Genomic DNA, 14,933 nt, shown 5'->3' on the forward strand with positions numbered 1-14,933 from the left:
GGCTGACTGGCAAGCAAGCCTCCTGGGACTGTTGAGCTACAGGACTGACACTGACCCTCACCTTATATATGGGTGGTGGGGATCCAGACTCGGGTTCTCGTGTCTTGTGCTTACACAGTAAACACTTCACTGAATTTTTTTTTTAAACTGACAAAGTCTAGGTGATTCATTAAAATGTAAAACTTGGAGGAATCAAAGGGGACTGCTAACAGTTTGTAAAAAGGTGTAATGGCTATTCCTCGCTGTCAACCTGACTCTATAAGGAATGAACTGCAATCCAGAAATGGAGAGTACACCTGTGAGAGACATTCTGCTTGGTTTGAAGTGGGTCTGGACCTTTGAGGGAGGAGACGCTCACCTTTGATCTGGAGCAGGAGGCAGAAAGGAACACCTTTAATGTGGGCCACACCTTCTGCTGGTAGCTTACAGAACAACATGAAAAAAGGAAGCGCTTGTTCTTGGCTTGCTTGCCCTCACATCTGTTCCTTTACTGGCACTGGAGTCTTTGGGACTCCAACACATACTGAAGACCAGCTGAGGCATCCAGTGCTGTGAACTGACAACTACTGGGTCCATGGGCTTTCTGTTCACAGATAGCCATTGTTGGATTACTTGGCCTGAAGCCTATAAATCATTCTTCTAAACCCCCTTATACTGAGGCGTGTCACAAGGTGTCCATTGCTGTGGAGAGACACCATGACCAAGGCACCTCTTACAAAGGGTATGTAACTGGAGCTGGCTTCATGGTGGGAAGCCTGGCAGCATGCAGGCAGACATGGCGCTAGAGAAGCTGAACACAAGACTGGCTCCCTCGTGGCTAAGGGGAGGGTGTCAAAGCCCACTCCCACAGTGACACACTTCTGCCAACGAGGCCACTCCTCCTGAGAGAGCCACTCCCTGGGCCAAGCATATTCAAATCACCACACAGAGAGAGAGATTCATTCTGTAAGTTTTATTGTTTTGGAATACAAAAGGGTTCCAAAGAATGAGAGAGAACATTTTCCTATGAAATCTTTATATTTTCATCTGAAACTTAAGTACTATCTACAATAAAGAATTTTTAAAACTCAATAGCAAAATATACCAAACAATTCAAATTTTGCCAAGTAAAAGAGGGAAATTTCTCCAAAGGTATATATAATTAGCCAACAATGACATGAAAAGATACTCAACATCATCCACATGAGATGGAAAAGAGACTTCTTCACAGCTGTCAAGCTTGCTAACACACACACACACACACACACACACACACACACACACACACACACACACACTCTCTCTCTCTCTCACTCTCACACAAGAGAGAGGGGTAAGAGGAGGACTAACACTAAATCTAAACCAAATGGGAGCCCTAGTAAACTGGCATAACCAATACAGACCACAGACAAGCCTGTCAAAAACTCCACAAAGACCAACTCAATCAACTAACCTGGACCCTTGGGGGCTCATGGAGACTGAACCACTAATCAAAGAGCTTGCAAGGACTGAACCTTGGTCCCCTGCACAGATGTGTAGCTTGGTCTTCATGCAAAACCCCCAGTAACTGGAGTTGGGGCTGTCCCTGAATCTTCTGCCTGCCTAAGAATTCTGTTCCCTAACTGGGTTGGCCTCAGTGGGGGAAGATGAGCCTTGTAGCGATTTGATGTGCCAGTACCCCCCCCCCGGGTACCCCCACTTCCCTTATCAAAGAGGGTGGGGAGAAGAAGGGCTTTGTGAGAGGGAGACTGGAAAAAGTGGAGACTCCAATCAGGATGTAAAGTGAGTAAAAAATAGAATCACCATAAATTCTAAGATATGGACCCAAGAAAAGTGAAAGAGATTTATGATGTACTCAAGTTCACTGCAACATGGAAAAGGCCAGTGAGCCTTACTGTAAAAATAGAATCTCAGGCTGGAGAGATGGCTCAGTGGTTAGAGCACTGACTGCTCTTCCAGAGGTCCTGAGTTCAAATCCCAGCAACCACATGGTGGCTCACAACCATCTGTAATGGGATCCGATGCCCTCTCCTGGTAGGTCTGAAGACATAAACAGTGTACTCATATAATAAAATAAATAAATCTTTTTAAAAAATAGAATCGCTATACATTCTAAGACATAAACCCAAGAAAACTGAAAGAGACTTATATACTCATGTTCACAAAACATGAAAAAAGCCAGTTAGCCTTAAAGATATCATGCTAAGTGAGATAATCCAGTTATAGAAGAAAACTGCACACTTATATTTATAGTAGGTATCTGGAATAAAGACACAGAAACAAGGAAATAATGTCCAATAGAGGAGGGTGAAGAATTGCAACTTAATAACAAGATGTAAGTTTTGTATGAGAAAAGGTATTCTGTAGATAATGGTCATAGTACATAAACAAAACTATTATAGCTGAAGTATACAATTTAAAATGGCTCATGTCAGATGTTAGGTATGTTTTACCATCCTTGTTCTCTAACTCCGTGGGGGCATGAAAAGTGAGGAGATAAAGTACACTGTGAAGAATTAAGTTAGCTGCACTTACTAAAACCACAGCGAAGTGCGTTGTCTGCATGTATGCACGTGTGCTAAGTGCATGTGTGTGTACTACATGTGTGCCTTCTGGTACAGTTCAAAGAGGGAGGCAGACATCAGAGAACAAAGGAGCCATCATATGGATACTGGAGACTGAGCCTTCATCTTTTGGTAGGATAGCAAATGCTCTTAATCACCAAGCCATCTTTCCTGCAGTAATGTTAAAAAATTTTCAACAGAAAAAGCATTTTGAGGGGTTGGGGACTTAGCTCAGTGGTAGAGCACTTGCCTAGCAAGTGCAAGGCCCTGGGTTCGGTCCTCAGCTCCGGAAAAAAAAAAAGGCATTTTGAACTAAGGACAAAAATGGTTTTAAATAGTTCCTTGGAAATTTTTCATCAAGTTGGAAATATATTAACACTAATCAGAATTTTAACTTGACTTTAATTCAATCTAAGATAGGGTAATGATTTGCCTAAAGCTTTTTACTCTTTATTAGGATAAAATAGTTTGGTTATTTATGATATTAATTCTTCCTACTTCTGAAACTTTCATACAAAACTCATACATAAATACAAATATATTCATATGTTTAAACTGATTTTCAAGTTAAGGTGTAAAAACTGAAGCATCGGGTTGGGGATTTAGCTCAGTGGTAGAGCGCTTGCCTAGCAAGCGCAAGGCCCTGGGTTTGGTCCCCAGCTCCGGGAGAAAAAAAAAAAAAAAAACTGAAGCATCACGTTAGTCACTGCTGCATGATATTTTATCATATTTGTGCTCCCCAAGACTGTGAACTAGAACAGTCCTGTGGTGGTGTGGCTCAGTAAGTCAGACCTTAGGTCTAGAGGCAGACCAAGTAACAGGGAGGTGAGCCTAAGTAAACAGAAAGGAGACACACTGGGCTGGAAGGTATTTTAAACAGCATGGAGAAGGAGAGGGGCTTTTCCTTCTGCGACTTGGGGGTGGGGGTGGGGGTGGGGGTGGGGGGAGATAGGAAGGTCAACTGGGTACTCTGTCTCTCTGAGCATCCGGCTCTGGAGTCTTTATTGGTAAAATCGAATGGCTGGGATTTTTGATTTAAAAAAGCCACAGTTTAATCTTTTGTTGTTGTTGATCTATATTATTAAACCTGATGTATGCCTCATTTAACCTGGTTTGTAAAATTTTGCTTGTTTATTGAGACAAGGTCTCACTATGAAGCCGTGGCCAGCCAGAATCTCACTATGTGGACCAGGCTGGCCTGGAACTCACTGAGATCAAAGGCAAGCCAACACACACGCACCTGGCTTAATGTTCTGTTTTGAACACTGGGAGCTGAAATATATTCATTTAATAAACTTGTTTAAGCCTATAAATGAAAAGATTATCACTGCTATTTGGAAGTTTTCTATAAAATGTATATTTCATGAAAATCATTGTCTATATTTTCTTTTGAAATGCTATTGATTCATTTCATTCATTCCTTCTGTCCTGTGGTCTATTATTTAATTCTTTTCTATTTATACTGATTGCAGAGATAGAATAAGATTATATGGCTGACTTACATCCCTTGCCTCTATTTTTTAAATGTCTTTAAATGTCTTCAAACTTTAAAAGGACTGGTCAAAAACAGATAAAGTAAATTTCTACTTTATATGTGGAAAAGCATTAAGGAGTTACCCAACTCAAATAAGAAACAGTATGTAAGCAAATTATCCTTACACCCTTGGAGGCTACAGTATGCTCATCAGTGGAGTGCTCGGGACCCAGCTTTCACCTCGGCGTCTGGCATGGACCAGTCATGAGTTCCAGCAAACACCTCACAAACTGGATAAGGGATGCTTTCCCACGTGTGACTGTGTGCATCTCTGAGTGCACCGTGTGCGTGCAGGCACCCAGAGGTCAGGGGAGATCTTTGGGTCCCCTGGAACTGGAGTTACAGGCTCACCCAAGATGAGTATTGAGAACCAAACTCTATCTAGTCCTCTAGTGAAGTTCAAACTTTTACCTACTGAGTCATCTTCACGACTCTATTAATTTTTAAAGGATTTCCACCATGCCAATATAAGATCGGTTTAAAGGAAACTGTACCTACATATGCCTTGCTAGGCATTTTGGCAGAAAACAGTAACAGTTATTAAATGTGGTTATTTTCCTAATAAAATTTTCTCTTGTTCTTAGAGAAAGGACGTCAGGCTAGCCTAGAACTCACTACATAGATGCTGCTGCTCCAACCCTCCCAGGTGACCTCCTAAACTGCTGGGACTATCATTCACACCTACAACCATACTTGACTTGCCTAACAGAACTTTGTAATCGTGCTTAGTTAGTACATTCTTTCAAAAACTCTTTAAATAATGAGAACTTTATTAAAATGTTTTCTTAAACAAAACATTTCCTGAAACAAATTAATTTGACCCACTACTTGAACATGTTATGATTTACAGTGAGAACTGACTAACAAGACCAAGAAGAGTCTGTGTCCTGCCATGTATGTCTGTCTTCACGTCAAAGTGTTATTCAACACAGCTGGTCCACACATACAGACAACATCTGTATGACTATTTCTCAATAGTCTACAACCAAATTTAAGTTTTCACCTAACTGAATAAAACAAAGTTTATGAACTAAATATTCTGAAAAAATATTAAACTGACACACAAAACTCCTACATGCAACAGTGCTGTGAAAGTTCGGATAGGTCATGTTTTTTCAAGAATACTAAATTGTAATTGGCCAAACACGTCTACCTTCCATTCAATGTTCATTCATCTTAGGCAAACAACTGAGAACACTTAATAAACTGGAAGAGATCTTACCAGCGCAGGCCACTGAATCTGTCTGCTCTTTGATCCCTGAGTCTGGCTAGGGTCCTTCCTTTTGGCCCAGATTAAGTGATATTCCACCAAGAAAGTTGAAAAATCTTCATAAACTTTAACCCACTCCCGTTTATCCCATTCAAGGTCATCAAATTCCACGTAGACCTATAAAGAAAAAGAAAACATTCAACTTATGAGCAATATACAACAATGATATTAGCCCTTGAAGCAGAATTAGAAAACACATTATTAACACCACTATTCAGTTTTTTTGGCAGAGGTCTTGGTATAATATGTTACCCAGAGTGGTCTCAAACTGTGACTTCTGCTTTTCCTCCCCAAGTGCTGGAGCTTGGCAGTGTTCTCTCAGAACGAGGACCTTACTCCATGGTGAGAGGAGTAGCTCAGAATGCTCATCAGTACATATTAGTCAGTAAAGAAATGTCAAGTAACAAGCGTCCAGTATTAAATCCTTTACTAATAGTTTTGCTGTACATCGCCAGCCCTGAGTTTATCTATAGAGCTTCCCTGATTTGCTACTAGACTACCAAGAAAAATATTCTGTATCAAAAACAATGAAAGTGTTGCTACAAGATTCATCTATGCAAATGTAAATAACTTTGTCTATATAAATAATTTTGTAACAAAAATTTAAAAATCAAGGGGTTGGGGATTTAGCTGAGTGGTAGAGCGCTTGCCTAGCAAGCGCAAGGCCCTGGGTTCGGTCCCCAGCTCCGAAAAAAAGAACCAAAAAAAAAAAAAAAATCAAAATCTGCTTTGATTAGGTTCCTGTACTGGCTGGTTTTGAGTGTCAACTTGACATCATCAGAAAGGGTGTCTCAGTTGAAATTCTGCTTCCATGAGATCCAGCTGTAAGGCATTTTCTCAATTAGTAATCAACGGGGAGGGCCCAGCCCATGCTCTGTGGTGCCTCCTGGGTTTTATTAGAAAGGAAGCTGAGTAAGCTCTGAGAAGCAAGTCATGAGCAGCACCCTTCTGCATCAATCAGCTAGTTCCTGCCTCCAGGTTCCAGCCCTGCTTGAGTTCCTGTGCTGAATTCCTCCAGTGATGGACCATGATGTGAAAGTGTAAATCAAATAAACCCTTTGCTTTCCAATTGCTTTTTGGTCATGGTATTTTGTTGAAGCAATAGGAACCTGAACTAAAACAGTCATCAAAAGTTTCAAATCAAGCTAAGGATGAAGCTTAGTCATATTATAGAGCCCGTGATTACCTGAGCCCTGCAAAAGGGGAGAACTGGGTGTATGAGAGCAACGTGCACTGACATCTCAACATTTCTAATTGTTTTTCTGGACTCAACCGAAACATCAAAACAACTGAGGCCCAATTGCACTCCCAAAGACACCTGCAGCCTGTAGAGCCTGACTCCCTCATGGTACATGCACACACTGGTATAGAAGGGTAAGGAATCGACAATGGTGTGCAATGGACCTCTACAATATCTTTATTAACCCCGGGAACCATGAAAGAGGAATGACAAGTAGCATGGTCATCACTCAATAAGCTTAAAAAAACAGGTCTCGCTGTGTAGGACTCACTCACCTGGCACTGGCTAGCAGACCAGGCTTTCATCCTCGGGTTGGGGTTAAAGGCACGCCCCACCCGACTCCTTTTTCTCTTTTATCTAACCCAATGTGCTTGACAAGGATCAACAGCGCCAGCATTTTCACAACAAATAAGATTCTTGAAATCTGTTTTGTTTTTGAGTATATTTTTAAAATCTACTTCAGAATGAGTGTGAATTTAGTATGAAATTACTTTTTGACAAAGTATGCATACTGGTGCCATAACCAGAAACTTCGGATGACCTAAGTGCTCCAAAAGACATCTCACTCAACAGTATCTACAGACTTTACATGGGTAGGGAAATGGTTATACTGAATACTGTTGGACTATCAAAATACAAAAATAATAAGGATACACTTAGTACCTTAGATAATGATAGTGAATGTAAAAATAAATTTAAAAGAGTTGTTCCATTCTGGTGGTCTGATTTTAACTGATCTTTTTCTAAAATGTTAACCAGAATGCACAGAAATACATGCAAACAAAAACACCCATAGCCATAAAATAATGCAGTTTTTAAAAAATATTTTTTATGTCCACCATGGAATCTTTGGGCAAATATCAATTATAAAAATATAAGCTAATTGAAAGTAGAAGGAAAAAATACATAGCCTCTCATTTAAAACATCAATTAATCTACACCTTTGGTTTATAAGTACTGATTACAGATTATCTATAAACCCTAACAGAAGCTAATCACTGAATTTCCAGCTGGGTGGGCCAGTGTGCCAGTCTAACAAAGACTGACATTTGAACGAGTGATAAACCTTTGACAAAGGGCTTGGTTTCTGAAGACCTGAGTTGGAACAGGCCCTGCTTCAAACCCTAAGCTGTCTGACGTATTGATGGCCAACTTGATAGGCCAGGAGGCAACTCTCTGGAGCCGCCTGTTAGGGAACTGACTGAGTGACAAGAGCCACTCCAAATGGAGCCTGCAGCATTCCTGTCTCTGCTTCTGACTGAGGCAGGGCATGACCTGCCACCTCACTCTCCTGCTGGGCCTTCCCCTCAACGGTGGACTGTACCCCCAATCCATGAAGCAGAACACTCCTTCCTTCCCTCCTTCCCTCCTTCCTTCCTTCCTTCCCTCCTTCCTTCCTTCCTTCCCTCCTTCCTTCCTTCCTTCCTCCCTCCCTTCCTCCTTCCTTCCTTCCTCCTTCCTTCCTTCCTCCCTCCCTCCTTCCCTCCCTCCCTCCTTCCTTCCTTCCTTCCTTCCTTCCTTCCTTCCTTCCTTCCTTCCTTTCTTCCTTCCTTCCTAGTTGCTTTTGTGGAGAATTTTATTGCGGCAATGAGAACGGAATGCGAGTACACAGAGCTAAGAGAAACCACAAAGGAGTAACCTAACATAGGCTTAGAACACAGATGGGGAAAACTGCAAATGATCATGGGAAGAAAAAAATCAACACTCAGCTGACTAAACAAAACAACTAAATTCATGAATTGAAATTTCAGTTTTGTTTTTAAAATCAATTCTACTCAAGCTGATTTGGAGATTCAGTACAATTCCAATTACAATCTATCAGGGTTTTCTTTGTATGGATTCTAAAATAAGCACACAGTAGTACAAAGAAACAGAAAGCTAAAACAATTAAGGATCAGATCTCTAAAACACTACTAGACTCAAACTGAACCCTGAGTTGGCAAGATGGCCCGGGTGATAAAGACGCTGGCCCAGTGAACCTGGCAGCCTAAGTTCAAACCCTGGAACCCACACAGAGGGGAAGGAGAGAGCCAACTGCAGACATTGCTCTCTGACCCTGTTTACATGCTCCTCAATGTGCGTGAGCACGTACACAAACACACACACACACACACACACAGGTAATAAAGATTAAATTAAAGCTGAAAACAAAGCTGCCATATCTAAGAATATTGTAAAAAAAGATAGAAGACAAAAATCAATAAGAAGATGACACAAAATAAATCTATAAGAAATGAAATTTGGTCTTCATGAATGTTTAATGTCACGTCAAAGGAGAATGGATAAGTCCCCTCAATAAATACTGAGGAAATAATCAAATACCCATGCCAGAAACATAACAATGAATCCACACATCATATCCTATATAACTTAGATCAATTGCTCAGACTTAAGGGTATTAAATAGGCTAGCAAAATGATTCTTAGAAACAATATTAAGATCATAATCTGTATGAAAAGAGAAATTATTTCAAATTTAATTTTCACTGTTACAAGTTAATGCTAACAAAGTAAAAAAGGCTACAAACTAAAAATAATTTATAAGTACTATATTTGACAAAATATGTGTATATTAAGACAGAAAAACTTTTTTAAAGATTATTTATTTATTTTATTATGACTACACTGTCACTGTCTTCAGACACACCAGAAGAGGGCATCGGATCCCATTACAGATGGTTGTGAGCCACCATGTGGTTGCTGGGATTTGAACTCAGGACCTCTGGAAGAGCAGTCAGTGCTCTTAACCGCTGAGCCATCTCTCCAGCTCCCTCAAGGAACCAGGGGGAGGGGAATGGGATACGGGGTTTGCGGAGAGGAAACCGAGAAAAGGGATAACAAACAAAATATTTTAGAAACGAAAAACTTACAAGTCTTTCTCATGAAACAAGAAGTACCAAAAATAAACAGGTAAAAAAATCTTTGGACAGGTGCTTTTCGTGATGAAGGGCACAAAACTCAAGCCTGTGGACCCTCAGATACTGAAGAAAGTGAGCCCTGACAGCAGATACACTCAGATGAGATGTAACGGGAAATAATGTGAGTTATGTGGAGAGAGAATTTACAGAATTGATCCAAAATTAAATGACAGTAAATATGGTCTTCCAGGAGTTTCAAATTAAAAAAAAAATTACATTTTTACCCGGAGTTCAAAGCTGTTTTGTTTATGAAGATATCCTAAAAGACAGTCCAGATCCTTTGAGAAATAAGTGACACTTTCCCCAGGGATAAAATCTTGCTACTGAGCACTGGCTGGCTGTACTTACAGTGCAGGCCAGTCTGAACCTGAATTTCCGAAAAAGCCTCTGGCTCAGGTTTCTGAGTGCTGGGCTTGGAGACATGAGCCACCGCACTTTAATGGCATCTTTCCACCAGAGAGACAGGGGCCCGGGCACACGTCTTACCTGTCACACCTATACTTAAGATAAGGGGAAGGAGGGAGAAAGCTGGTGCACACACTACTGTTAACTTTCAGAGATGTTTGTTAAAAATTTTTACAGGAAAACAGAATTTAGGACAAAGTTTATCATCCTACTAAAATGAAGCCCTACGAACAGGAACTTTGATCTTTATTACTATCCAACTGGAATGACTCAATTTTAAAAACAGCCACAAAATCTGCAAGTAAAAAAAAGTCAGGCATTTGTGGTGCAGGCCTCTAGTAATACCAGCATGGAAAAACCAAAAACAGAGAAAAAAAGCCGTAAGTCTTGGTTTAGTATACTAAATTAATGAAAATACATAAAAAGCAATGTACAAAAAATTTTTAACCATTTGGTACAGAAACGGGAACATAATGTACTCATTGTCAGCCTCAACAACCACACACGTACATATATACATTCATTCATTCACTCATTCATTCACTCTACCTACCTACCCACCCATCCGTCCATCCACCCATCCATCCAGTCCATTGGCCAGTCGGTTGGTCACTCGGTTTTTCAAGATGGTTTCTCTGTCCTGGAACTCACTCTTCAGATCAGGTTGGCCTAGAATTCAGAGATCTGCTGCCTCTGTCTCCCAGTCTTGGGATTAGACTGTGTACCATCATGCTCAGTTGTTTCAACAATTTCAAACTCATGACCAATTAACTCTCTGAAATCTGTCTACAATACGAGAGCATTTACTTTTCCCAGAATGGACATTTTACATGCTTTAAGTTCTTCAAAGGCTCACAATCCTGACTAGTTGACATGCCTCTAGAATCTACCATTGTTTATACATTTCCATGTAATGTTTTCCTGACATGACTTTATTACTAAAGGAATCAAGTCTTAGTTCTTTAAACTATTCAATGTGCTTCCTTTCACCATGTACCTCTGTCCTTGTACTTCCTGTAAATTTTGAATGTACTCTTAACCAATGTCTTAGGGCTTCACTGCTGTGAACAGACACTGTGACTAAGGACAACATTTAATTGGGGCTGGCTTACAGGTTCAGGTTCAGTCCATTATCATCAAGGCAGGAGCATGGCAGCATCCAGGCAGGCATGGGGCAGGAGGAACTGAGAGTTCTACATCTTCATCTGAAGGCTGCTAGGAGAAGACTGGCTTCCAGGCAGCTTGGCGGACGCTGTCTCAGAGCCAACCCTGACAATGATACACTTCCTCCAACAAGGCCACACCCACACCAACAGGCCACACCTCTTAACAATGCCACTCCCTGAGTCAAGCATATTCAAACACCACATTCCGCTTCCTGGCCCCCCCATAGGTTTGTTCAAACACATGAGTCTATGGTGGCCATACTTAGCCATAGCATAATAAAAACGTACATCTAGTCCAACTTCCAAAGTCCCCCTAGTTTATAGCAGTCTCAACAGTGTTAAAAGTCTGAAGTTCAAAGTCTCTTCTAAGATTCATCCAATCACTTAACTGTAATTCCCAAAGCAAAACAAGAAACTAGCAGGGAAAACTCCAAAGTCTGCATCTCCATGTCTGATGTCAAAGTGGCCTTCAGATCTCTGATGCCTTTTTCATCTTTGTTGACTGCAACAAACTCCTTTCCCCTGGACTGTTTGCTTCCACTCCCTGTCAGCAGCTTTCCATAGCAAGTATCCCATGGCTCTGGCATCTTTAACATCTTTGGGTCTCCAAGGCAACTTCAACTTCACAATTTCTTGTTCTAATATCTGGAATCCACATATGATATTCTGGGTTCCACCAAAAGGGCTGGTGTCACTTCTCCAGCTCTGCCCTCTGTAGCATTCTAGGCTCTGGTTGACTCCACTCCACTGTTCCTGCTGTTCTCGGTGATCATCCCATGGTGCTGGCATCTCAAATACACTGGGGTCTTCTGCTGCAACTAGGCTTACCAATAGCCTCTCATAGGCGATCTTCATGGTACCAGGCTTCAAATCCTGAGCATGATAACTCTTTGGGGGAGAAGTACAGCCAGCAAAAAAACTGACTACAGTCTGTGTAAGCAACAGTACTTAGGCAGTGCCTTCCCCATCTTAAGGCCGACAAAAGAGAGGTGTTCCCTGGAGGTGTTTTTCAGCAGGTCTCTAGGATAGGAGCAGTAGATAACTAAGTTGAGAGGAGGAGGTTTAAAGGCATCCTGATAGTGAAATGCCCAGCTCTTTCCTCAGGCTCTCCCTGCACCACAAGCTCTTTCCTGGCAGTGCCGAGTCTCTCTAGCCCATCCCATTGGGCTCAATTACAGAGGGTCCTCCCATTTTCCTTCCTGCTAGGTTAGGACCTAATTTCTCTCCCTTCTGTTTAGGCAAAGCAAGGTCTTGATCTTCCATGACTCTGTCTAGATTCAGTCCTTTAGAGGACTCATCTTCCCATAATGCTTAATCCTTATTCTGTTAATTCAACAATCTTACAGAAAGCAGATGGTCAAAATATGAGTAAATCCAGCTGGCTGAGGTGGAACCCATCTGTTGTCCAGGGTTCCTGGACAACAGGGTCAGGGTCAATATGGGATACACATTAAGTTCCAGAGCAGCCAGTGCTACATGCCAAGATCATCTCTGGACTAGTGGCAAGGCCCATCATGTCAGGGTACTTGCTGGGCAGCCTAGCTACTTAACTTGGACCCCCACGTGGCACACGGTAGAAGGAAAGAACTTTTCAGTTGTCCTCTGGCCTGTGCACTCACAAGTGGTACATGCAAACATATGAATACAGAGTAAGTCATGCAAACATATGAATACAGAGTAAGTTTAAGAAAAACATTTCAAGAGTTATTTCTCGTATCCTTAGTCCAATCCTATTTCCCCTGTTCCTCCCCTCTTCTCCTTAAGAATGGGGAATCTAGGGGTTGGGGATTTAGCTCAGTGGTAGAGCGCTTGCCTAGCTAGCGCAAGGTCCTGGGTTCGGTCCCCAGCTCCGAAAAAAAAGAAAAAAAAAAAAGGGATGGGGAATCTAGACAAGCTGGACTGAGCAATGCCCAGGCTCAGAAAGCACACCTCTTGGTATATACCGAAGGACACTTCTTGCAACAAATAAAACCATAGGGGCTCTGACCAAATTAATACACTGGTAGATTAAAAATCTAAATAGACTACTGGGAGCTAGTGGAACTGCGGAAGGCAGAGTAAACCTGGAGGAAGGGACTTGGGGTTTGCTTTCAAAAGTTTTAGCTTGCCCCACCCCCACCCAGTTATCTTATGCTGTCTGTGTGCCATGAAGGGAGAAACCTGGGCTACAAGCTCCCACAGACAATCCTCACTTCTGACAGCAAACAGCAGAACCAAACAAACTTGGACTGTCACCTACCTCTAAAATCATAAGCTAAACTAATCTTTCCTCCTTTGGATTGCTTCTCTCATTCTTACTCAGAACAAAAAGTTGATAACACAACCTTTTTAAATTATTGTAATTGCAAACTAAGGTCACATTTTGTTTACATTTCTCAGTATTGCTCAAACTTTTAATGCCACTATCATACATGTAATGCTAGCTACCTCATTATGAAACAGAATATAACAATAACAGACTGGATCACATATTCATACAAGCCAGAAAAGATTCCGCACTCTAGATTTCAGGAAGCATATGGTATGATTCCCTGCCAAATTTGAGAATTCTGACCTCTAAGATCCCAGATTCTAAAAACAAAGATAGATGAAGTATAGCAGTGTGATTATATATCAAAGTGTTTACTTAGAAAGCCCCATGTGTAATGTGAAAATCAGTTGCTCCCTACAGGTTCATGGCTTGAGTACTTGGTCCTGTGCGTGCTCCCTGGGATTGAGATGCAATCTCTAGGAGGTGGACCCTCGCTGGAACACTCACACTCGTACTCAAAAGTCTCTCTTTGCAAGCAAGCTGGCCTGGTGTTTCCTGTGAGTAGTGAAATGTTATCAATGTGCTTCTCCACCCCAGGCCAGCCTCGCTCCTGCTGCCATGCCTTTCTGCCATGAGGAAGTCACGGGAAATCAAGGTAAGTCATATACCCATTACAGAACCTATTCTTTTCCAAAATGAGTCTCCGTACTGAACCTAGCTACAGACAATATACGCCAGATATACATCATTACAGTGAACCTACAAATTTTCCTCTGTACTTATCTTGCTACAATGAGAAAAATTAAAAATATAAAGCAACACCAAGTAGAACAAGAAGGATGACTGCGGCCCCAGGAATGCTTGCCATCAGATGTTCTAACAGTTAAGCAAACAACTCACAATACCACCGATTTCTAAACAAATCCTCTTCAGGAGGAACTTCACATCAACAAACCTGCAAAAAACAACCTCTGGTAGATAATGAAAACCTTGAGAAAAATTAGGTTTTCTGGTCTGGACCCTGGTGGCAAACTCCTTTCATCAGAGGCAGGAGGATCTCTGAGTTTGAGGCCAGCCTGATCTACAGAGCGTGTTCCCAGGAAATCCAAGACTACACAGAGAAACCCTATCTCAAAACACAAAACAAAACAAACAAACAAAACAAAAACAAAAAACAAAACAAAACTCACCCTAGCCTTTCTGGTAAACAAATTCTATTTAAAAGCAACAGGTTGAGAATATAAATTTTGGTGTCATTACTTTTTGTTTGTACTGTTGTACTGTGGATTAAACCCAATCATTTCCTAAATCACATGGCCTCACCTATTACAGTATTACAGCCAATGCTTATAAGCACTAGCATGAAGGAAGAGCAGGAGGATCACTAGCACACTCACTCACTCACACAGGAGGATCACTAGCACACTCACTCACTCACACAGGAGGATCACTAGCACACTCACTCACTCACACAGGAGGATCACTAGCACACTCACTCACTCACACAGGAGGATCACTAGCACACTCACTCACTCACACAGGAGGATCACTAGCACACTCACTCACTCACACAGGAGGATCACTAGCACACTCACTCACACAGGAGG

The 14,933-nt window shown here is 41.5% G+C and overlaps 1 protein-coding gene across 14 annotated transcripts in view; it reads right to left on the bottom strand.

Moving 5' to 3' along the window:
* Jmjd1c (jumonji domain containing 1C) overlaps positions 1 to 14,933 on the bottom strand; it is a 162,155-nt gene that overhangs the window by 99,281 nt on the left and 47,941 nt on the right. For all 14 annotated transcript variants that reach the window (XM_087596796.1, XM_087596784.1, XM_087596787.1 and 11 more), the window contains exon 2: positions 5,300 to 5,464. Coding sequence is in view for 2 of the 14 variants with exons in the window: in NM_001191719.4 (NP_001178648.4) it covers positions 5,300 to 5,464 (165 nt within the window). In the remaining 12 variants the exon portion in view is untranslated. The remainder of the gene's footprint in view (positions 1 to 5,299; positions 5,465 to 14,933) is intronic.

Source organism: Rattus norvegicus, chromosome 20 (assembly GCF_021556685.1).
Source record: "Rattus norvegicus strain SHRSP/BbbUtx chromosome 20, alternate assembly SHRSP_T2T, whole genome shotgun sequence".
In the NCBI taxonomy this organism is placed as follows: Eukaryota; Metazoa; Chordata; class Mammalia; order Rodentia; family Muridae; genus Rattus; species Rattus norvegicus.